At 49.8% G+C, this 24,854-nt stretch overlaps 1 protein-coding gene across 10 annotated transcripts in view; it reads right to left on the reverse strand.

Annotated features, from left to right (window-relative positions):
- MTHFSD (methenyltetrahydrofolate synthetase domain containing) overlaps positions 1–24,854 on the reverse strand; it is a 27,657-nt gene continuing 2,803 nt past the window's right edge. The window contains exons 1-9 of one of the 10 annotated variants that reach the window (XM_055552063.1): positions 18,629–19,173; positions 15,053–15,156; positions 14,220–14,333; positions 12,118–12,288; positions 9,399–9,489; positions 7,092–7,204; positions 6,712–6,837; positions 1,651–1,854; positions 1–1,366 (exon numbers count right to left, since the gene is read on the reverse strand). In XM_055552063.1, coding sequence (XP_055408038.1) covers positions 1,316–1,366; positions 1,651–1,854; positions 6,712–6,837; positions 7,092–7,204; positions 9,399–9,489; positions 12,118–12,288; positions 14,220–14,333; positions 15,053–15,156; positions 18,629–18,644 — 990 coding nt within the window. In that variant the 5' untranslated portion in view covers positions 18,645–19,173 and the 3' untranslated portion in view covers positions 1–1,315. Of the gene's footprint in view, positions 1,855–6,711; positions 6,838–7,091; positions 7,205–9,398; positions 9,490–12,117; positions 12,289–14,219; positions 14,334–14,365; positions 14,480–15,052; positions 15,157–18,523; positions 19,174–24,854 lie in introns of those variants that run through there. The other 9 variants (XM_055552055.1, XM_055552054.1, XM_055552057.1 and 6 more) reach the window with 9 other exon arrangements.

The following is a 24,854-nucleotide window of genomic DNA, read 5'->3' on the forward strand; positions in this document are numbered from 1 at the left end:
GAGTTCAGATATCAGGCCGCTACTCTGGACTGGGCAGTCAGCTGGTCTGGAATGGCCAAACTGAACACAAGTCACCAAATGACACCAGCTGAGGGAAAGGGGCGTATGGTTCGGGCAGAGAAAGGTGAGCCCAGAGCCCTGACAGTATGGCCTGTGTTAAGATATTCTACTCCTTGATTCTGTTCACAAAAATGTGGAAAGAGGCGGCATTTAATGAGCAAATCTAAGGGTCGATTCTTTTCCCAAACTCTCCACCAATGAGAAAATGCTTTTCAAAGAGAGACTGAGTGCCTTGAGAACATTTTCTTCAAAGCGCAGGCGAGGCCTGCCCCCTTGAGGCGTAATGATGGGCTCAAATCATGCTCAGTATGACCTTCTGGTGAGAAAATAAGCACTTCCAATGAATATGCATTTGAAAAAAATAAAATAAAATCTCCACTTAAATGCTTATCTTGACTTTTCACCCAGGATCAACTGCAAAAGCGCTTCTGTTTAGAAAGCACAGTTCAGCCAAAGTCCAGCTTGATTTTAGGAGAGAAATGGAGGGAAAGATGCAGAGAACACACAGCAGTGGGCAAATGAGTGTGAGAGCATCTGTTTGGCCTCATCTGTGACACAGGCTGGGACCCCTCACTTTTCAAAGCCAGGATCTCCTAGAGGCAGAGCTTCCTGCTGTGTGGGGGCAGCTGGCCGACAGCGGGGATGGGCCAGGGGTGGGGGCGGGGTGGTGTGGGTCACCCAGAGGGAGAAGCCCAGCTGCAACGGTGAGGAGGGGACAGAGGTGAGACCACACGGCCAGGAGGCCCCGTTGGACTGGCCACCATCTCCAGCACCAGGGCTGAGATGAGATAAGCAGACTGTGCCCCAGGGACTGGACTAAACCCCCTGGCTTCTGCGGGGTGACCGTACCTTTTTCCCTCCAACAGTGAGAGGCCAAGAAGCTAGGAACAAAAGAGTCACTTCTGGTTCCACCCTGCTGTGCCTCTGCAGCTGGTCCCTGCCAAGGCCTCTCCTGGCAGGCTCTTCTGTGCACCTCCTAATCCCCCACGCCTCTCAAGTTCAGAATGCAGACCCTCTAGACTGCTGTCAGAATTTACTCCTGTTCTTTTATTGCCCACTCAGTCCCCTCAACCAAGAAACCAGCAGGGCTGTGACATTCTGCAGGCTGAAGGGCCAGGATGCGCAGAAGCCTGAATTTGAACTTCCTGTCTCCAAGAGACTCCAAGTCCCTCACAGGCTGACTTCCTGCCCCCAGGAGACACTGGGAAGCAACTGAAGCTCTGACTTCCCAGAAAGGACCAAATTCAACAGCAGCTCAGGCAGCAACGGCTCCACCACGGCCTGCTATGCTGGGCTCGGAAGATCGCTGGGGACCGGAGTGGCACGTCGTCATGGGCCAGCAATGGCCGGTTGATGGTCAGGTAGTGGCTCTGTGGTGTGGCTGCCCACCAGATCACTGGCCCTCTGCTGCCTGGCCAGCACCACCCTCACCGTGTTGGCGCCCAGGCGGAAGCCCTGCAGGCAGGCAATGGCCTGCTGGGCCTCGGCCGGGTCCCGGTAGTGAAGGAAGGCCCTGTGCTGTGGCCCCTGCCAGGTGAGCCGCGAGGGTGCCACACCCAGTGCGCTGAGGGCCTGCTTCAGCTCGCTCACCCTGGCATCCGGGGGGAGGTTCCCAATCTGAACAGAGCTGAGAGGCACAGAGCCCAATTCTGGTGGGGCCAGGTCCCGAGGGCTTCTGGTGGCACCCGGAGGGCTCCGGGGCCCGTCCCGGAGAGTGACGTCCTTCCCAGCCTGCTCCTCTCGGTGGCGCAGGCTTCTGAGGATGGGCATCTTCCCCAGCATCTCACAGCTGATCTGGAAAAGCAAAGCAGTTCCAGCTATTCTCAGGGCGTCAGTCCCAGGGAAGAAGCATCGGTCATGCAGGAGCCTCTGCCACATGTGCTCGCGGAAGACTCAGCACCCTCAGGCCAGCTGTCTCCCTCTGCCACTCTGTGTCCGCCCAACAGGACACGGCACCGGGTAGCTAGATGGCTAAGGCAGACAAAGAGGCGTCCTATGCAAAAGAGGAGCTAAGATCACTGGTGTGAGGGTTACAGGGTTGTAAATGGCAACTGCCCTGGCGACCTCCCAGGATAACAGGGCACTTTCTACCTCTGTATCTGTCCCCTCCCCTGACCTACACCTTGGGTGGGGTGAGGTCTTTAATGGGGCCGTGGGATCTCCTACCCCTCCTCCTAAGGGCCAAACCCATCTAGGCATCACCGAAAAAGCACAATTAAGGCAAATGTGGAACAGAACACTACACTGAGAATACTTTCTAGCAATGGGTCATCAGGCTACAAAACAACAGGTTCCACACACAATGTTGTATCTCAGCCAGTAGGACTTTCATACAAAGGACCCTTTTGGCTTTTTGGCTAAGTTGATCAAAGAGCACTTGTAGCAACGGAGGTGACAAAAGAGCCCCAATACTCGAGGCTGAGGCCCTGTGCTGTGTGCCAGGGACACCGGGGGCTGAGCAGGGGCAGAACTGGTCTCACGTGTCCTAAGGAACCACACAGCAGAGAAGGAACTCTCTCCACCAGAAGCCCTCACCAGCACTGCCAGGAAGACAAGCTCAGGTCTTTTTGACAAATCATTCTTTAGAGGTGCATTCTGGCTTCTGTTTGGGGCATAAAGCATGTAAACAATCAGTCACCAAGGGGATTCCCTGGTGGTTCTGTGGTTAGGACTCCTCGCTTTCATTGCTGAGGGTGCAGGTCAATTCCTGGTCAGGGAACTAAGATCCCACAAAAAAAAAAAAAAAAAAAATTCAATCACCAAGAGGCAAGCAATGGTCCAAATGCAGGCTTCCAACAGACATGAGTACAACACAGATCAGCACACAAAATGAACAGGTCTAATTTTTCTACAAAAATAAATAGTTCAAATAGTACCAGAGTTCTCAGTATATTCAGAATCACATGTGACTTAGGGCAATGGTTCTTATCCTTGGCAGGGTGTCAGAGACCCTGGAGAGAAGCTGAGGTTCCCTCCCACAAAGGAATCCCCTAAAACTGTGTACAATATCCCAACACTTGTGAATGGACCTCCAAACTGCAAGAGACACACAGGTCCCAGGTTGAGAATCAATGGATTAGGATAAGATTGAGAAGAAACAAGAACACCCAAGCATGTCAAGTACCCTCTCAGAGACCTGGAGGCTTCTAGCCCCCACTGGCTCCCACTCCCAGTGCTAGGCAGGTAGATGACTCCACCGCAGCAGAGCCTCGCCCAGGAGTTAGGCCTCCCCAGCCAGACGCTGTCCTTGGCACTGGCACAGCTGAGTCAGGAGCCATGCGAGTCTTCAGAACAGAGCACACTCTGGCACAGAGAAAAACTTCCTCCTCCTCACATTTCCCATTGAAGCCAAGTGAAGTGAAAGTTGCTCAGTCTTGTCCGATTCTTTGCGATACCATGGACTATACAGTCCATGGAATTCTCCAGGACAGAATGCTGGAGTGGGTAGCCTTTCCTTTCTCCAGCAGATCTTCCCAACCCAGGGATCGAATCCAGGTCTCCCACAAAACAGGTGGATTCTTTACCAGCTGAGCCACAAGGGAAGCCCAAGAATCCTGGAGTGGGTAGACTATCCGTTCTTCAGCGGATCTTCCTGACCCAGGACTCTAACTGGGGTCTCCTGAATTGCAGGCGAATTCTTTACCAACTGAACTATGAGGGAAGCCCCACTACTAAGATGCAAAAAGAAAACAAAAACCATGTTTTTGCCATGAAGACACCCACAAGATGGGGCCATGCTTCCTGATCAAAGGGCATGTTCCTCCACTAGAGGCTCTGGGTCCCAAAGAATCCCAGACATCCTGAGTCCGGCCAACCCGACTCCCTCCCACATCCCTGGTCTGCCTTCTTAAGGAGTTCAAATTCTTGGATTCTTTCGAAGTGTTTAGCAGCAAATTTAAACTGGTCATATATAGAGTCATAAGGATTTCTTAAGTTATTGGATCATTTAGAAAGGATGATCAAATTTAAAACAGTAATCACAGTCAGATGAAAAGTGTGTCTTATGTCCTTGTATGGAAGAATGAAACATTACCCCAGTCCCCACACCAGCAGTGGGAGCCACCAAGGCCATACCTCCTGGTAAACATCGTGCATCCACTGGGCCCGCTGTGAGGCTGTCTCGGCCTGATGACTGCCCCTTAAATACTGAAACTCCCGTGATTTTTGCCCAGTGGATCCACAGGGCTGCCTCAGGTAGACGTGCACGTTCTCAAGAAGCCTGGCCCCATGGGGCAAGGCTCCACTCTCACGCAGCAGATATCCATCCTAGAACGTGTGTGCTGCACACACGCATCCTTCTGTGCACGTCCCCGGAACTCACTGACCCGAGCCGGCACTTGGACAGACTGCCATCAGCAGCAGGACAAGGGATGCCCTCCAGCACACCATGAACCGACCGAGTCCACAGCATCGCCACGCTGAGGGGTCTTGGGAACGAAAGTGCAGAAATGCAAGCCTTTTATGTAAAACTGCTCATTTTGAGAGCACTGTGTTCTTTAGGACGGCAAAGCTCAGCGTCAGTGTCCTCTCTGCAGCCTCACAGCCCCACGCCCCATGAGTTCTAAAGGAAAAGCCTCTCTGATGAGGAGGGCCTCTGCTACTTCACTTCCCCAGTCCCCTGGCCCCCGTTGTGCTCCTTGAGGAATGGCACATGTGGGCTGATGGAGGCCCAGAGGTGACGGCCTCTGAGAGCCCAGTAGACAGGCTGGATTCCCACATGGGGACCCCCAGGGGTGCTGTTTTTCCTGGCTGGCAGTTAGGAACATTTGTTAGGTTTTTTGTCAATTTGCTATGTGAAATAAAAGATTTTGCTTGTTAATCAAACAGGAAAAAAAATTATACCTTCTGTAACTAATCATTCCATTAAAAAGCTGGTATAAAGCAAAACTGACTTTTTTGTATGCCCCAATCACTTCTTACTGAAGCATGCAGATGGCAGTCATTTATGAATACATGTTCCCTTTAGAGATTAAGTTTAAAACCTGTCCCCTACAAATGCACACTAAGCCCAACACAATCAGAAATCTGACTCTCGAGGCATCTGCCACCAACCCAAGACGACACTGGCTCTAACCTCACCCCCGGCCCACACTGGGGTCAAGTGAGTCTATGTGGGGAGCGTCACAGAAGGATCAGGATCTGCCCGTATGTGCCCAGGAGCCAAGCTGAAACAGCACTACAAGCAGCACTGAGCCGCCCCCACCACCTCCCCGTCCCCAAGGTGCTCTGGCTGCACACACTGCAAGGCCAGGCAAGAATCTGGGGGCGGAGCGTCCCCGCCTTCACAGGACCCACACAGAGGGACGGCCAGCTGGTGGCAGAACTGAGAACTCAGGACCCACAGTGAGGGATTCTCGCCATGGCTGCAGTGACGATTAGCATCCCCCAGGAAGACGGTGAGGTCCTGGCAAGCAGGCATCGGCGTGGCTGAGGGGTCTCAGGAAGCTGTGGCTGGACTGTGCTTCTCTTTCATCTAAGAGGGATTATATTCATCTAACACAACTGATGACCTAACTTGTTCCTGTTTTCATCTTTTTCTTACTAAATTACAGGTATTCTCCGAGGCAACCATCTCCTCTCCCTGGCGAGGCCCCCAGAACCCTCCCTCCCTGCACCGCAGCTGGCCCTCAGCTATGAAGAGCGGCCCCTCTGGTGCATCCTCCAAGACCACATGCTCAGCCCTGAGCACAGCCCCCTTGCTCCCATGGCCAGTGTCTGGGCCACCACTCATCTATAGGGAGACTGTGGGCCTGGATTCCAAGGAACCCTAAGTTCTAACCACCCTGAGGGATGTTTCAACAGCCATGAAGGATGCTGCACCTTCTCCCTGCTCTCACCAGGGGTGATTCCAGCAGGAGTGCAGGTGTTCTGCAGGGAGACCCTCGGGGCAGGGTGAGAGCACAGGATGTCCCCTGTGGGCCATCTTTGGCGGTGGACACTGCTGATTCCCACGCCCAGAGGAAAGCAGCCTTCCAGCCCTGGATGACTCAAGTGTAAGGAATGTGAAATATGGACAAACATGCTAATTTGACCAAAAGTTTCAATTCAATCGGAGCACAACTTCTCCAGCTTTCTCAGTAACTCTGGCTGTTTTCCAGCAGACAGCATCATAACCTAGAGGTTGGCTTCTGGGGTCAAACTTCTATTGCAGACCAGTCTGTGATACATGCTACTGCCTACTCTGGAGAGAAAGTCACCATGGCATCAGCTTATGAAGCTGTGGGTACTGCCTCCTACCAATTCCGTTCTGCATGGAGATGCAGAAGAGGCACTGAGAAAGTTGGCTTACAAAAGGAAAGCCTGATGATTGGGGCCGTGTGTAGCTGGGGTGGCAGAAGACAGCTCTTAGAGATGAAACCAGCTGGCAAGTAGATTCACGGCATTAGCTCTCCTAGTAGAGCTGGTCACCTGCCGCCGCTACCGCTGGTGTCATGAATCCTGCCTGCTTGGAGGATCTAGTGGGCTTCTTAAGTATGTTCTCCAGCCCACGCCTGGAGACTGATTCAGAAGCTGTTGTTCAAAAGCTCACAGGTGGCTCTAACACACAGTCACGCAGGCCTGGGGACAGCAGTCCTGACAGAGAACGCAGGGAGAGGAGGTGTCTGTGAGCCACAGGCCAGCGCTAGCCTCGCTCCACCTCACGTGACCCACCTTGGACCATGCGATTCCCGCTGGCTTGGGGCGCTCACACCCTGTGGTGATGACTCGAGTTGGAGTGAGGATATAGTCCACAGTGAGGTCGTGGTCCTCGAGGAGTGCTTCAGGTATGTCGACGACCTGGTTGAACAGGAGCGGGTGAGGGAGCTGCTGGGGATGCGGCCCCGGCCGCATTCACCGTGCCGCTCAATGGAAGGATGATGTCCCCCAAACCCGTCCTGCTCCAGGCCGAGCTGCCGCGCCACCAAGCACATCCAGCCCAGCAAGCCACACCCGACACGGTGCAGAGAGAAGGCAGAGGCCCAGCTGCCCCGCCCCGGCCCTCGCGCTCCATGCCCAGTGGCGGCTCTGCTTGGCCTGTTCCCAGGAAGCACCTGGCAGTCATGGACGATGGTGACCACTGGCGTCCCCTGGCTGACCGCTCCCATCGACACCATCATGGCGTATTCAAGGTCGGCATAGCCTTCTCCCTTCCCAATTCTCCAGCCTAAGAGGCAATGCAGAGAAGCAGCACGTGTGGGTTCTGGGGAATCAGGCAGGAGTGCACTTCTCATCGTGGACTTGGGGGAGTTCAAAGGGAAGTGCCATGCAGGATGGGTACCTCGGATAACACAGTCAAGGAACTTGGCACCCTGTGCACCTTTACAAAGGAAGTAGAGCTAGAACTTACGTGAGCTTTATGTTAACAGATCCACATTTAAAAGGGATGGAAGAGTAGTTTTTAATGCACTAAAAACAAGTTCCTACTAAAGGCAAGTCATTTTCATTGTGCAGAGAAAGCAGGAAGTCTGCATCAGGGGCCCGGACGTGAGCTGGCTCAGCCCTGCCTGAGGCACTAAGCAGGGGCCTCCCTGGGGGCCCGGCGCTTAGCACTCTGCGCGGCCACTGTGCGGGGCGCCGGCTCAGGCCCTAGTCAGGGAACTAAGAGCACAGCCCCGCAACTTGGAAGGAGGCAGTTTAAGCAGGGCTATGTTGCAAATTCACAAATGCGGCACCAAGAAAAGGATTTGTTATCTGAAGCTCAAGGACAAGCTAAGCAGGGGGAAAGGACACAAGACAGTGGACGTGAGCGTGCTGCGAGCTCCCAGCCAAGTCCAGTTACTCCTCTCAGTAGGACGCCCAGGCCAGCCAGGAGTTCTGACTTCTATGTGACGTCAGCACCATCTCCAAGCACGGAAGCACCATCACTCAGGCATCCTTCTAAGAGTCAGACCTGACTGTGCTACTTTTATAATGAGAAGTCTTCAACCATGCATGCAAAGAAAAGAAAGACAATTCAATAGCAGGGCAGCAGAGGGTACAAACGGACCAGAGAGACAGGCAACAGTGTTCACAGGAGAAACATTCAAGCTCACCCAAATCAGATGTAAATCAAGAGGCAACTCAAATACCATTGCTTACTATCAGACACAAAAAGTGAGGTGTGCTAATCCTAGTTATTAACAGGGGAAGAGAGAGGGAGGCAAGGCAGATGGTGTGTGAGGATGTGAGGTGGGCACCCCTGCTGCGGTGTAACCTGGAAACATCAGGACTTAAAAACCCATTGGCCCAGCAATTCCTCTCCTAGGAGTCATCCCACAGGTAGTCCTCAAAGGCCCCCCTAGACCATAGGACATGACTACACTACACCCTCTGCGTGTCTGCACACAGAGGGTACCCTGGGGACATAGGTAAAGCGTCCATAATGGGAACACGTGGAAAACAAGGAACCCAGAATTGTAACATCCTGCTCCTAGGTGTCTCACACAGTAGCTCAGAGCAGGAGCAGAGGAAAGAGTAAATTTAGGGCGATAATGTTAAAGGCTGACACTGAAAAACACAATGCTCAGGGTTGGGAGCGAGAGACTTAGAGCACTTCTCACCAACGACTTACTGGGAATCGCCAGCGAGTTACTGGGAACCTACTGAAGGAAGAATGTGACTTTGGCTGATAAACTTCCAAAGAGAGATTTGGGATGAGCATCTCCGGACAATTTCTTGGTGGGAAAAGAAGAAAGAGAACGCTTTCCTGGTGGCAGGGGCCCCAATCGTACACACAGGTTCAAGTCTGCAATGTGCTGACCCCACTCCAGAAGCAGCAGCTTGTTCCCAGACAGCATCAAGCCGAGCCTGGAGTGGCGCAGGGCAGGGGGGAAGAGGCCCCAGGAAAACAAGTCCGAGGGCGGCTCAGCACAGCACCCAGATGACCCATGCTTTCCCGGCTCGCAGGCTTGTGGGGAGAAGCCTCAGGCCCCACAGGCAGGCTCTGGACACCCCGCACTGACCAGGAGGCTACTGCTACACAAGAAAAAAGAGGTTCAGAACCCAACGTTTCTCCATTTACTGGAGGCTCTCCAAAACCAACTATTTACTGACACACTGCAAATAAATCCAGCTCCAGTTCCAGTTAACTTAAGAACAGAGAGGAAATCTTTCACCACCTGAAAAGAGATGACCTCATGTCATTTCTCCTGTTAAGGAAAAGTGGAAATGCTGTAAAGGTGTTGAGTGGGGATAAGAGTGGGAGGGACTGAGTTAATTCTTCAACGTGAGCGATAGATGCAGTGGTTTCGCAGCTAGGCATGCATCCAGAAAGCTGAAATTACTCACTGTCATCATCTGTAAGGCGACCGGAGCGCTGGGGGAACAGCAGGCTGCAGAGTCAGTGGTCACATCTCAGAGTTTCTGTTTTTTAATCTTACCTTTTTCAGAAACAGCCACGGACCCCACCACAACTAAGTCCACAAGGACCTTGGAGTCCAAGCCCACAGGAACGCTGTAGTTCCTCACGCCCTGTGAACAGACACGCGACCTGAGAGCTCCCGGCGCAGCGAGACCGCCTGCCTCATAGCCCACGGGGAGGTGCGCTCAGGCTCCAAACCTCCCTCGGGAAGCAGGTGAGCCGCCCCACAGCAAACGATGCAGCATTGCGGAAGCAGCAGCTCAGGAAACCATGCATCAGAACCATTTTAAGGCAGTTCCCACAATTCTTCACCAGGGGGGTCTGACAGCAAATGAATAGGACTTTCATTGCATAATATTCAGTAAATCATTCTCTCCCAGGAGGCAGGAGAGCACAGTGATTAGAACCCAGGGCCGGGAGTCACAGGAACTGGGTCCAGACCCCTCCTCTGCGGCCTCAGCAGAAGGAAGCTCTCTGAACATGAGTCTCTTCCTCTGTGACACAGGGACAGCAGCCCTGCCTCGTCCCGCACGTTGGAATGAGACGGCAGAGCGCAGGCAAAGCATCCAGCATGTAGGACATGGCCGTTAAGCGTGTGGGACATGTTAGTTCACCATGAACACTGGAGGCCTCTCTGCATGAACAGCCAATTATTCAACCAAAGAGCACCCAAAGGACACCCACTTATCCTAACTAACACGGCCTGAGTGGAGGGAGGCTACTGCGGCCATGACTCTGATGACAGGCCCTGGGGAAATCTAGGGAACTAGAGTTGGACACTGCGTGGCCCAGTACCCTGCAGGAGTGGACACCGGACAAGTGCCAAGTCCACGACAAGTGACTGGTCCAAGGAGCGGCACTATGATTACCTTGGGGCCTCCCAGCAGTCAAACCACAGTCATTGGCCCCAGGGGCCCCCACTGTGGGAAAGCCTGTCTTTCCTTAAGCTCATCACACCCATGCAGCCAGGCATTTCTCGCCCATGGCCGGCATCTTCAAGCCTGTTTCAGGGGGCTCAGCGCCTGGCAGCCTTGGGTAGCAGACACTGGCATCAGGTTTTCTGTGCTGTAACCCGTCTGTCAGGCCCCCCTTTCTCTCAGTGGTCAGCCTCACCTGCTCAGTCTGACCAGACAGAGCATGAGCAACCAGGAGTCTCCCTGACACTCCAAAGTCCTGTTCTATTTAACCAAGAGTCACCAGAGGGGAAGAGGGACTTAGGCAGTTAACAGACCCTTCTATCTTCCCCTGGAGTGGTTCCCAGAACACTCCTGAGTCAAAGAGTAAATGCAAAGACAATGATGGCAGACACAGGTGGCTGGGGCATGACAGTGGCAGGAGGCTGAGGCACAAACTCAGTGACTTGCCTGCCACGAAGTAAGGCGACATCACAGTCTCCTAAAGTGATATACATGGCGGCAGCATTTCACCACTAAGCTTTGGCCACCTAAATAATAATCGTACTAAACCTGCATCTGCATTAGACACATCTTTATGACTCTCTATTTGCCATTTTCCTCTACCACAGAGAAAACAACACTCTGAGGTTCATGACCCTGGATCTCTGATTTCTAGCTAGTATCTCATGATATAAAAGAGCCCAAACACTGTTCAATTTGCACTCAAGCTCAGTCGTGAGAGCTGGCCTGGCTTCACTCTGGCCAGGCCATACTTTCAGGAGTGCCCATGAGAGACCGGCCAGTGCTGGCGCGTCAGAGCCTCCTGGGAACGACCTGAGCGTTGGTCACTTTTCAAAGGGGAGGGGATGCTGTGAAGGGGGACACAGACCACTGCACCGGCACCACAGCCACATCTGACCTGGGCTTCAGTATGAGGAAAAGGGCTGCTTTTACTGTCCACAACCCATGATTATAACTGACAAGATTCCCTGCCAGCCCTCGGAAGTGTGGGCCCAGGTCTGTGGCCGCATCCACCAACTGCAGGGGAGCATGTGGTGGGCACTTTGAACACTGACCAGAAAGAACCAGGGTCATCTCTTATATTCTCACTTTTGTTTTCCCTTTATTTTTTTTTCCACACGTTTTGTTATCTTACTTAATTATATGTATTTTTGCATGTCACACCAAATTCTGTTTTTGCAATAAGACAGGTTATCAATAAATGACAATAAAGCTTTCACTTGTTATACACTAGACTTAGGTGGAAAATCCCTTTTAGAAAGGTATTTCTTGATGGTCCATTTCTCATTTTCACCAGATTAGGAATCAGATGATCTGGGGTCAACTCTAGAACTCTGAAAAAAGTCACCAAATTCTATTTCTTTGTCTATAAAATACTAGACAAATTTCATTATAAGGCACTCTAATGTAATGTTTACAGTATACTGGTTTCATGGCATTATGAGGCAGTAAAAAAAATACTGCTAAATTACTAAAGCCTTTATTACTTCAGCACTTGGTGAGACAATTTCCAATTGAACATATTTTGGAAATTCTATCCTGTTTCTGGTGGTATCAGAGAAAATGCCCTAGGACACTGAACAGCATCAAAAGTTAACTCTAGAGGGCGCCAGAGTACCAGAAAATTGGCTTTTCCTTTTCTCTTTCTTACCAGGAATTTACTATTTGTCACCTTGGTGCAAAAGAAAAACCAAGTGCCTGGCAGCTTTTCTGCTGGGTTCCTGTAACGACAAGATTGCTGAACACCTCACACCACTCTTCATTTGGTTTTACTAAACACAGACTTCAACCCTGTGGCGGAGTCACACTGTTCTAACTCACCGGAGGGCATGGCTGAGAGTGGTTCTTCCCTGCGGCTGGTGCTGCTTCCAAACTCACCTGGGAGGTGGCACATTTTCTCAAGATGTCTTTAGTTGCCCCAGGGGGTGGAGTAATCTTATTAAACAACCCCGTTCTCAGTCGTGGTGTTGGAACCAACAATGTTTTTTTGCTCTTTTAAAAAAAAGATAGTGAATAAATTACAAAATTTAACATGGGAACTTTCTTACGTATTGTTTTAACATTTAGAACAGAAGCAAGCTACTATTACCTGTATTTTGGGGTATGTGTCAAGAAGATGAGCTGGTTTGCAAACTCAACTAAATAACACTTGGGCACGATTTTACTTAAGAGCGGTTTACACTACCCTGACTCAGAATAAAGGGGCGAGGGTTTGTAAAACTTGCTGATTCTATTCTACTTGCCATTCAAAACTGTTCCCAGTGAAAATGATGATGCATATCCAAAAGAAGTCTGTCCTGAAGAAAACTCCAACCATAATCTTGCTGTGCCTTATGCTCCTTGAATTAAGCCCTATCCAGATACAATGATGTTTTATTTTGAAGCCACGTTAAGACATTACCCCATCAAGCACTTATATCTAATTTGCTGCTCAGTAAATCAGTCTGGGAGATCAGTACCCATTATAATCAATAATTTACACTGACTTGTATCAATAGTCGTTTTCTTCTATTTAATTCTCAAATGTTTATTGCAAGACCCAGAGCAGAGGTTTTCAGAGTGGGGGCTCCTGGGCACTGTTTGACATGATCAGAAGCTCTGGGGTGGGGCCCAGCAGCCTGGTTTAATAAGCCTCCCCAAGACTCCTGATGCACAGGCTAAGTTTGAGAACCACGGCCAAGGACACTGCTGCAGATTATACAAGGGTGGGCCATGAGGCAATTATAAAATTTATAAGCTGTTTTATGTAAAAAATAGCATATTTTACTTTTTGAGCAGGAGATGACAGCCTAAGACCAATAAAAGTCCTATAAAATTAGTTTGGCTTTCTTAAATAAAGGCTTTTCAACCCCAAGAAGTGTATTTCAACAGAAGTAACAACAGAGGTGGGTGACTTTGTCTGCAGTCTCCAGATTCTGGTGTACTGCCCAATACTCTGCTAACCCATTGGTTGCAAACTAGAGGTCCCCTGGGGAGCTCTGAGGCTCACCAAAGTCCAGGTCCACTCAAGCCTGACTCAGAACTGGACATCAGCAGCAGTCTTTCAAAGCTCCCCGGCAGGTGCTAACTTACAGACAGGATGCTCAGAACTGGCGGTCTCATAGTGCGTTTACTATGACCAAGTTCTAGTAATAGCACCAGAGGAGGGTCTGGGGTCGAGCCTGGGAAGCTGTACCCCCAGGCATGCTCTGCGGTCGTGTACATCACCATCCTAGCCTGATTGAGTATGCACCCCCGCACCCAGGATGGAAGGTGCCTGCAGAGCAAGGCTTCTCAGGAGGTGTAGGGAAACAGAGTCGCCACCTGAGGCCCAGCAGCATACGGCAGGATCCCACAGACCCCACATCAGCCATTAAATGAAATGAAGGCTGTCACCTGAACGTTACTTCTTTTATAGTTTTGTTTATATTAAATTTACATGTGTATTTTGATTTTACAATCACACTGGAGCTATGAAATTAAAATTTATGCCAAGTTTTATATTTATGCCTATTAAATGAAATTATAAATTAAGGCAACCCTGGGGGTAATTTTTCTTCTTGAAAAGGGACCTATTATATATAAGAAACACTGTTCTAATTCATGTGTTTGGGGAACTCATTTATCAGATTTCTTACTTGTAAGTCATCAAGTTTCAAAGAATTATAGTATCACAAATGTAGTAGAAGAAATATACATATTGTAATTGTTCTCTTCTGGAGAGGTACATCAACGCCTTTTCTCTTTAAATTCAGACACGTTCAGGACTTCTGACTGACAATGAAAAGAGTTCTGAATGTCCTGGGAAAAACAAGTCACGGACACATTCTGCATGGAGGGAGTCGGAACCCTCCTTCCAAATGGAGGATGGTGCCCACTCGCCAGCCACCTGCGGCGGGCAGGCTGGCTAGCAGCCAGGGCTCTGGCTCAGGGAACGGGATTACCTGCAGGGCCAGCAACCGGACGCCCTCCAGTGGTTTATCAGGGTCCACTTTAAGTTCCTGCGTTCTGGCAAAAACCTCGAGGTCTCTGATGTTTTGGCAAGCCAGATAAGAGCCCTGGTTAGGTAGAAAGACAGAGGTGCACTTACTTCAAGGACGAAGAAACGGGCGTTCTTCTGGGGAGCATCAGGGTTGACTTTAATGGTTCTGGCCATTTTGAATGCCTGCAAACGTGGGAAATGCTCGGCAGCCCGAGAAGCACCCTGTTTTTAAATGCAAGTGCATGTTACCAAGAGGCCACTGCCCTGAGCCACCTGCAGCCTGACGCTCCAGCACCTTCCCCGTACAGGCATGGGGGCCAGTGCTGAGACCAGGTCTGGGGCCACCCGAGAAATGTCTAAGGGGGCAGCCAAGGTACAAAGGGCTTAGAAGCCAGCCCCACTGGCTGGGGCTCCCTCTCAGAGTACGTCGGCCCTTAGGAGCCAGGTGTGTGAAAAGGCACCACAGGATCGAAGGCTTCCAGCAGGGAGAAATATTCCACTCTGTACCAAATGGGTAGCAGTAGCCTCAGTACCACCTCAGGGCAAGATGCAACTCAACCACCAATCCTGCACAGAAAGGCAAGAGGCGCTTGAGAGTGAGTGTTAAGTACTAATAACATGATGAAGGCCATCTCTAAGCATAGAGACATCCTGGCCAGCTGGTTCAGATTTCACACCACTCACTGTTCAGCGAGTTCAAATTCACCGTGAAGCGGGGTGGCAACTGTCTTACTACTGTTACTCCTTCAGGAATATCCCAATTTCCTTGTGAATGTTCCAGGAATGCCTCAGTACCTTGAAGTTGGGAATCCTGTGATGAACAGGCCGGGGAAAATCAGCTAAATTTTGTGATTCCATGTAGTCCCAAATTTGCTCACGAATGTCCTGTTTGGAAACACCTACAGCAATAAAGGGTGTGACTGATAAACACACAGACAGGAACCCCACAGCACAGCAGTCCCAGGGCCCAGGGCCCGCCTGCTCCCACTGCACCCTCAGCTCTGCCACGCCAGACAGAATCTAGGGCTTCTGACCCCTACGTTGAAAAACCAAGGCCGGTGACATTTTACACCTCAACAGACTGTTATAGTCCAAACACAGTACACATTTAACATAACCCAAGTGCTTAATGAAGCCTATTCTATGAACCTGTAGCAGCAGTACAAACACCACTCAAGCCATCAACCCAGGCATTCCTAAGTCCTTTCTTGGAGACATGATCCTGCTCAGTCAAGGCTCTGTGATCTCACTCTGTCCGTCAGTCTTGAGACAGCTATGATTACTTCCCTCCTTCTGCAAGGCCTGTTCACTTGCCTGAGTGATGTGTAAGCCAGCTGCTACTCTGGATTACCTACTGCAATCCACTTTATTGCAAGAGTCTTTATTCTATATCTCACTTTGGAAATGAATTTTCAGGCAACAAATATTCCTTAATTATTTGATTAGGGAAAGCCTTTAGAAACCCTGCATTAACTACATGCTCCTCTTGAAATGGAGAACTACAAAAAGCAGTTTCCAGTCGAGCAGGAAAAAAATAAAAATGGCACATTCATATAAACTCATTTATATGGAGTTTTGTTTTTCTTAGTCCAAAGGGCTATCCTTGCACCTGTGCAGAAGTTTGCGCCAAATCACTCTGCTGTGACACGGCACCTCTCAACACCTGGGCGGGAAAGAGGGGCAGCTTCACCCTCTCAGGTCCTCAGTCTCCCCTGAGTGAGCAGAGGCTGCTCAAAAGTGACACAAGGAAGCGGTCCCATAGCAGACCTGGAGCCACCAACCCGGGCGGTGGGATGTGGCTGGTGGCTGGCTTCTCACCATAAACATTTATGAATTATGCGACTTTGAATCTTGTGAATAAATTACATTTTAATTAACTGTTTTGTAGATGGAGTTTTAAAACACACAAAGGCATCTATATAATGAAGAGCCTCTCTGTCTACTGAGTACCAGGTCCCTTCCCCTGAGATAGTCAGTTGCATCCGTTTGTCCTGATGAATTTTTCCCCAGGCATCTCAGGCTTCAGACAAGAGACACTCCACTCCTGTCCCTCATTCTCTTTCCCTAAGAGGGCGCCTGAGACAAGCAGCTACATATACTGCATTGGGTTCTGTTGCTGTTTACTTATTATCCTGCAGATTGGCCCATACGGTATATAAAAAGCACCCTCATACTTTTCTGCAGTTGCATAGTATTCCATGATGCGGGTAGGTCAAATTTTACACAAGCAGTCCTTGACTGATGGGCAGGGGGGTGTCCAACCTTGCTACTGACATATGCCTTTACAGACCTCGCCAATTTATAATGCTTTATTAAACTTTTACATGTAGTTTTATCATGTTAAGGACCAGAGCCAAAGGTTTCCAGTGCTTGTGCCCTCAGGCTAGACACAGATCCCTTTGGAACAGCACCCATACCAGGCCCTTCACAGGTAGACCCCAGAGCATCCTGGAGCCCACTGCAAACACTCTGGTGCCTCTTGACCCTTCTGAACCACGGCAGAAATCAGGACTGCAGATTCAGGTGTATTTAGGGAACAAGCATCTCCAAGGATGGGGAACTACAGTGCTGTCGGCCTGGTTAAGGCCACGTAGGCAGTTTCCAGGACTTGGCTTGTTCTTTCCTGCTGGGAGCTCTGCACTTTCTGGTCTCTGCCGGAAGTCTGTTTTACACCCTGTCAGTCAAAGCCTCCCTCTTCAAGGCCCAGCTTTAGCACCACCTCCAGAAGTCTCTCCTCCATGCTGCTCCAGTGCTCTGAGGATCCCTGACACAGAGTGTGGAATGAGCTACAAAGCCCTGCTGTCTGCTTCAGCCTCATCTCCTGCCACTCCCCACCTTGAATTTAAAAAGTGGCCCAGTGTTGGTCCCTGGCCTCCCACATCTGTTCCCCCGTCTTTTTCAGGTCTTTGTACCTCCTCTCCTCCCTTCTCTGGTTCACCCCTCCTCTCCCGTCAGGGCTAGCTGAGACAGACATTCCTCCTTTGGGACCTTTGATTCTTGAGGAACCCAAAACGCCCTCACTGTTTGTTGTCTTTTTTTTTTTCAAAACAGAAACCATTAAAACAAATTCCCTGGTAGCGCACTGGTCAAGAATCTGCCTGCCAATGTAGGAGACACGGGTTCGATTCCCAGTCCAGGAAGATCCCACATGCCGAGAGACAACTAAGCCCAGGAGCCACAACTATTGAGCCTGTGCTCTAGTGGCAGGAGCCACAGCTGCTGAAGCCTGAACGTTCTACAGTCTGTATGCCACAACAAGGAAAGCAGCCTCAATAAGAAGCCTGTGTCCTGCATCTAGAGAGCAGCCCCTCCCTGTCACAACTAGAGAAAAGCCCCTGCAAACAATGAAGACCCACGACAGCCAAATAAACAAACTTTTTTAAAAAGCTATGAGATTACTTTCACTAACAACTCAGAGGTCCAACATCCCCAGCACTGTGCAGGATGCTGTGTGGGACCCAGGAATTGTAGGAATTGCGGCCCTTGCTCCAGAGTCAATTAATCATCACATCTGAGTGACTCCCATTTAGAACGCAGTGGACTAATTGCAAGGGGAGGGAGAGAATAAAAGGGCAGGTCCCTGCCCTTGGAAAGTTACCAAAACATGGGAAATAATTCGGTCAATAAAAGGCGACATATATTAATGTGAGAAATGCATGAACCCTGTTCTGTAACTGCCCGTTAGGTCAGCCTGGGTCTCCCTCCTCCTTCTATCTCTAGCCCCGAGCGCAGTCCTGGCACTTGGCAAGCGTCTCCAAAGGTCTTGGTTACCATTCCACCGAGCTACCAGCACCTGTTTCCCGTAACGGAGGAGGGGATTTATTCACATTTCTCGAACTCGGCTTTAATAGACCGTGGGGCAGCGAGAGCCTCAGTACCATCTTTGCCAGGCAATCCTGCAATCAATCACCGAAGCTCAGGGGCTCTGGGGCGAGCCTCCTTAGGGCCTGGGGCAGACGACGCAGGAGACAGCGCTCATCGCGGGGAGGCGGGTGCGGAAACGGACACCACCACCTACCCAGAAGGCAGCCCCGCTTCTTCTTCTACCTACTCCACCGACAGCGTCCCAACCCCGCTCAGAACCCTCGGAGACCCCGCCCGTCCATGTCCCCTTTCTGTCTCTGGTGGTTTCTCCTCTCAATCCCCGGGGACTCCTCCGCGACCCCTTGCCAGTCCCTCACGTGGCCCTTCCGCGACCACCGGTCCGTCTCTCAGGCGGCCCCTCCGCGTCCCCCGCCCGACACTCAGGTGGCCCCTCAGCCTTGCCTGGCCCGTCTCTCAGGTAGCCCTCAGCGTCCCCTGCCCGACTCTCATGTGGCCCCTGCGCGTCCCCCGCGCGTTTCTCAGGTGGTGCCCGGGGCCGCCCCTCACCCGCCCTCGGCTCCATGGCGACGCTGTCAGTGCGCGACGCCTCCCTCGGCGGAGTCCCGCGCGAAGTGACGTCACCGGTGCGCGCAGTCCCCGCGCCTGCGCACTGGTCTGGACCAAGGGGTGGGGGCACGGTGGCCTTGCGGCAGAGGCTGGTGGGAACGCTCCACTTCACGCATGCGCCTGCGATTCCGCGCGCCGGGAGGAGGGCGGTGCGTGTGGCCCCTGAAGGTTTATTCTCAATTAGGCCAGCACTGAGCGCTAGGTCTGACGGGCATTTGCCAGGAGTGGGTGGGCAGAAGAGGGAGCTACCGAGTGAACACCCGTAGCCTAGCCGAGCCCACTGCCAGTTCAAACACACCCACCTCCACTTCTAGTCCCCAGAGGCCCCCTACTCCGGGAAGCCGACCGGGATTGCTCCTCCATGACTCAATTCCTCTCCTGCGAGACTCTACAGATGTTAAACGGCACGGTCTGCTTTCTGCTCCCTCTCTTCTCTCTGCATCATCTTCACACAAACACCTCCTAAAGTGCTAAAAAGTAAATAAGTAGAATAATAAAACAATTCTAATAACAACAGAAGCTGGCTCCCAGGAAGCTAGATTCCCTTCCCCCTGGGGAGTGAGTCACTCTGCTTCGTTCAGTCCTTTGTAGGCCCCTAGGATCCCCCTCTCTTGTGGTCACCGTGAGACCCAGTGGTCACTTTGAGGGAGGATGGTGATTCTAAGCCTGATGTATTTCCTGGAGCTCAGAATACCCAACCCACAGTCTGCAGACTCAGTGAAAAACAGCTTCCTCACCTCTTTCTCTCCCTGCCCTGTCCAACAATCAAAGCCCTGTCTGCACCTCCCAGGGAGCAGTCTGCTTTTTCTGGGCTCTGATAATGAATCCTTTTACCCCACAGGGTTAATTACAGGCTTGCAAGTTGGTGGTATAAAAAACTAAAATGTCATAGACATTGAGTCATGTGTTCAGCAGTCATGCCTTCACGCACACACTCTTGACTGTGTATATATATAGTCATGAAATTATATAAATGTATGTTTCCACATAGACTATTTACATAGAAGTTTGTATTTTAACTTTTTAAGTTGTCTCTAATTTCCAAGACACTAACCCTAATCTCAAAGAGGCAGCAGAGTAATGAGTTAAGAGATCCCAATTCCCTCACTTGTAGCTGAAAATTTGGGGTTACTTAAAATCTCTAGACTTAAGTTTCCTCACCTTTAAAATGGTGATAATAACAGTACCTACCCCAAAAAAGGATTCAATGAGATGTCACAGGCAGAACATCTTGGCACACAGTGGGCATGCATTATATTTTCTCTGTATTTATTAGGGAGAAAAGTCTTGGAAAAGTCATACATTCATTCAATAAACACTTCCTGTCCACCTGCTCCGAGGTACCCCGCAAGGCACTAGGGCTGCAGAGAAACAAGACAGAGTTGCCACTGCCTGGAGACGTAGGGCTTGTGTAGCAGACATGAGGTTGCCAAACAAAAGTCAGCTCATCATCTGCCTGGGCCCAGGGAAGACTGAACTTCCCGTCCCTGGGGCGTGTTGGGGCCACGTGATCAGCTCGGTGAGTTGCAAATGGAAGAGACACATCACTTGGACACTTAATTTCCAGGGCAGAATCTCCCTCTCTTGCCCCTGCTGAGGTGACAGGAGAGGCAGCCTTTGAAAACCCAGGCTCCTGAGTGACACCCAGCTGTTGGCTCAAGACTACGAAGTCAATGAGACTTGGGTTATCACTGCAGCATATACCAGCCTCAACTGACTGATACACTGTGTAAGCAAACCAACTATACAGCAACAAGGAAACGGCCAACTAAAAGGTTTGGCATCCATTTAGCTCTCTTTAAGAAGAAACCCTGGTGCTTGGAAAGATTGAAGGCAGGAGTAGAAGGAGATGATAGAGGACAAGATGGTTGGATGGCATCACCGACTCAATGGACATGACTTTGAGCAAACTGGGAGATACTGAAGGACAGGGAAGCCCGGCATGCTGCAGTCCGTGGGGTCACAAAGAGTCAAACACAACTGAGTGACTGAACAAGAAGAAGAAGAAGAACATACGTATATCTTTAGTACTCTGTTTTGGAAACATCTACAGTACTCTATTAGATTTCTCCAATTTTGATTGTGCTAATTGGGGCAGTGCTTGAATTATAAAGATAGAGAAGCTCCTTAGGGGCTTCCCTGGTGGCTCAGATGGTAAAGAATCTGCCTGCAATGCAGGAGATCCAGATTCGATCCCCAGACCAGGAAGATCCCTTGGAGAAGATAATGGCAACCCACTCCAGTATTCTTGCCTGGAGAATTTCATGGATAGAGGAGCCTGGTGGGTTGCAGTCTATGGGGTTGAAAAGAGTTGGACATGACTATATTTTTGAGGTCAAATCAGTGGATCCTAAAGGTAATCAACCCTGAATATTCATTGGAAGGACTGATGCTGAAGCTGAAGCTCCAATACTTTGGTCACCTGATGGAAAGATCCAACTCATTGGAAAAGACCCTGATGCTGGGAAAGATTGAAGGCAAAAGGAGAAGGGGGAGGCAGAGGATGAGACAGAAAGCCTCACTGACTCAATGGACATGAATTTGAGCAAACTCCAGGAGATAGTGGAGGACAGCGAAGCCTGGTGTGCTACAGTCCATAGGCTGCCAAAGAGTCAGACACAGTGACTGAACAACAAGGCTCCTTAGACAATCAGCTTTAACAAACAAACAAACAGAATAACCACAAGTTAATGTGATAAAATCCACGGTTGTTCAAGATTGTTTTTCAGAAACTTGGAGAACACAAGGAGACGAGACACTGGGGGCCAGGTGGGCCCCCACAGTAGTTTACAATATGGAAACCCTAATTTCCTTCCATGGAAAGATGTTTGCTCTGTGTCACATCCCTTTTTAATTTCCAAAATAACAAAGATGGTTTTCTCCCATTTGTTTTTAATTTTGAAAATTTTCAAAGTTAGAGAAAATTTGCAAAATCAATGAATACCCACATACCATAGGTTCAGCAATTGGCCTCATTTTAGATACATTTCTCTTTCTGTCTCCTCTCTATACACACCCTCCCTCTTAGTTGAATCTTTTAAAAGTTGCAGAGATGATTAATATCAGCTCTAAATATTTTGACATGCATCTTTTAAAAACAAGACATGCTCTTACTTGATCACATATAATTATCACAGTCAAGAATTTTAACCTTGATACAAGACTACTACTGAATATGATGCCAGATTAAAATTTCTCCAGGTATTCTCAAACCTGTCGTGTAGTATTGTTTTTTTAAATTTCCTCCATCTAGGATTAAGTACTGCATTCAGTTGTCAAGTTTCTTTCATCTTTTAGTGAAGAATAGCCTTTACCCCTGTTATTATGTTGTTCATGGTGCTACCTTTTATGAACGGTGGTTTGGAAAAGTTTCTAGCAGTGACCACTTTCTGCCCTGGAAAACATTTCTAGGTGCTGGATTGCAGTGGATTTTTAAGAAAGAGCATTGACTGTGATGAACCCAAGGGTTCATCAGATCCCAGGTAGCTTTTGGAAGCCTGAGACTGCTCTAATTCCTGGACCCTTTCCCTAAAACCTTGTGAGCCCAAGAGGAAAATGTACTGAAAATAGTGAAAAGAGACACAAAACTCCTTTCGCTTGTCCAATCTTTGAGTTCTTGGTTGTGCCTCAAAAGCAGAAGCTGTTGCAGAGATGTTGAAGTCTCTTTTAACTTTGGTTATGGTTATGGGTTGTTCCTGCCAATGTCAGGCACACACATGCAGCACAAACATTTTTGATGAATTCCCTGAACTCACGCTACACACGGGGCAGAAAGACAGCTGCCGCAGGGAGACATGGAGGAGAGCAATTTGTTAACAGCCCTGGAAAAAATATTGCCAGACTTGTAGACACCTAAGAGGAGCAGGTTTTATTTGCTTAAAACCTCAGCAAGTCTCCCTAGAGAGGATTTCTTGCTCCCCAAGCAGTTTCAAAGACATTTCTGTTTTCCAACACATCATGTTCTTGACACATTGCAAAACTATGGAAAATGTTTTGTTTTTTCTTGATCCACGCTAGGCACAGTTTATTTACCTTCTTTCTACTTTATTCCTGCCATGCAATGCTAAGGTGCCTCCATAAGGTGTCAGCACCTCCATTGTAACCAAAACGGTTGACCCCCCCACCCCACCCCCCAACTATTTTAAGGGTAGTTCCCTAGTAGGCCTCAAGGTGGCGCCGACACCACGGGGCCGCCCCAGCTGCCTCCAGGTGCAGGAGCCCGAGGCGCCCAAACTAGGGCTCCATGCCGGGTGGCGGGGGATTGACTTCGGTATCTTCTGCCGTTATAGTCGCTTATTATTCTAGTGATGCACGGGGCCCTCTGGGGCCCGATTAGGCTTTCAGCTCACTGACAGCAAGGTCAAGAATGGTAAAAATCAGCAGCCTCCAATCCAAAATACTTTGGCAGGAAAAAGAAAAGATCGGAAACATGGTTTTTGCAAAGTCCAGGTGTGTGGAAGGTGTTGTTTTAATAACCTGAACAAACATCTCTCCCGGAGTCCTACTGAGCGGAGAAGAAACCTAATTCCAGGGGCAAAGGAAAATGTCTCTCTCACCTCTTCTGTCTTGATTATAAGGACTTTTCCCCTCCCACCCCACATTTTTTTTTTTTTTTTTTGCATTGGGGGGATAATTTAGGCAGTTCAGCCTAGTTCTTTTCAGATATCATTGGTTTAAACCTGGACACCCTTGCAAACAGAAACTCAGACAGAAACTGCCATTTTGGGATTTATTTTCCGTGGTCCTTAGCTATTTTGGTTTTTGTCCTGTGATGTGATAAGTCTTTTAAATTTTTTTAAACGCACCTCAAAAAGCAGAGTAAATAATATTCCTGCAAGAAGTCTACAGACTGAGGGGTGTTTCCTGATCAATAGTTTGCATTTCCAGTAAAATTGTGAGAACTTGGGCTGCCTGTCACATAGTCAAGGAGAAAGACAGTTTTTGCTAAAGGTGTTTTTTTTTTTTTTTTTAATGGATGTGAAAATACTAGAGGTATGAAAAAAATAATAAAGTTGTAGTGGAAGCTGGAGGGGTGGGAGTTCAAACCATTCACCTGTGAGTGGAAGAGTGGGCAGCCTCATTTTACTTCGTTGCCCCCCTAAAAATCAAATTTGAGAAAGAACCCAGAGTGCCCATAAAAAATGGAGTGAATGTTTCAGAAGCAGAATATTCTAGGTAATAGGAATCTATTTTGTAATAAATACTTTTCCTTTGATTTTTAATTTATCAGGACATAATACCATTCATCGGTAACGAACTTAAGTATTTTTCTTTTGTTCCGTTTTTGAAAATGAATGAAGTGTCCCCAGCGCCTTCTATTCACCTCTCCAAAAGCTAAGGCTGACGGTAGATTCTCGAAAACCCTTTTCTTGGGGACCTTATAAACAACTGATGGGGACAGTGAGGAGGGGAAAAGGAATCCTGAAATACAAAAGTTTTATCCGAAGTCTTCTTCCACTACCCAACCGGGATAGACAACTTCCAGAAGAATTCTGACCAGCGTTTAGCCCGTCACAGAGTGTCCTGCCCTTCGGGGAAGCGAGCGAAAGGGGACCTGATTATTCGAGGTGTTGAAGAAATAAATACTCAGCGCACAAATAAACAAACTTCCCGGGATTCCTCGAGAGAAGGAGAAAGCGCTGAAGGGCTAGGATCTCCGAGTCGCTCTAGGTTCTTATCCAGAATAATACCGTCTCCCGAGGTGTCTTGAACCATTTGCAGTCGCTTGCCCCATCCTCGCATGGAGCCCGGGTGCCCAGATCACCTTATCAAACCGCAGCCAAACAAAAAAGACTAACATACAGAAAATCAACGCGGAGACTCCCGAGGGGGCTTCGCCAGGAGCGGGAGGCGGGGGCTGCGCGCGGGGCTGAGGGTTCCTGCCGGCGGGGCCGCGGTCGGGAGCCCGCGCCATGGACGCGCGTCCCCGGCGAAGCCCCCACCGACTGCGGCTCGGGTTTCTCCTCGCGGGCAGGGGAGCCCAGCTCTGCCGCAGGGCCGGGTGGCTGGTGCATTGTTCCCGGCTTCGGGGAGAGCGGGAGTCAGCCTGTCAAAGGGAATTTATCTCTGGGAAAAGGGAGCGACGCGGCGAGGCTGGGGTTGGTGGGCTACGAGCGTCTACGCCGGAGGGCAGAGGGGGAGATGAGCAGAATTATTTCCCTCTCTT

This window comes from Bubalus kerabau, chromosome 17 (genome assembly GCF_029407905.1).
Source record: "Bubalus kerabau isolate K-KA32 ecotype Philippines breed swamp buffalo chromosome 17, PCC_UOA_SB_1v2, whole genome shotgun sequence".
In the NCBI taxonomy this organism is placed as follows: domain Eukaryota; kingdom Metazoa; phylum Chordata; class Mammalia; order Artiodactyla; family Bovidae; genus Bubalus; species Bubalus kerabau.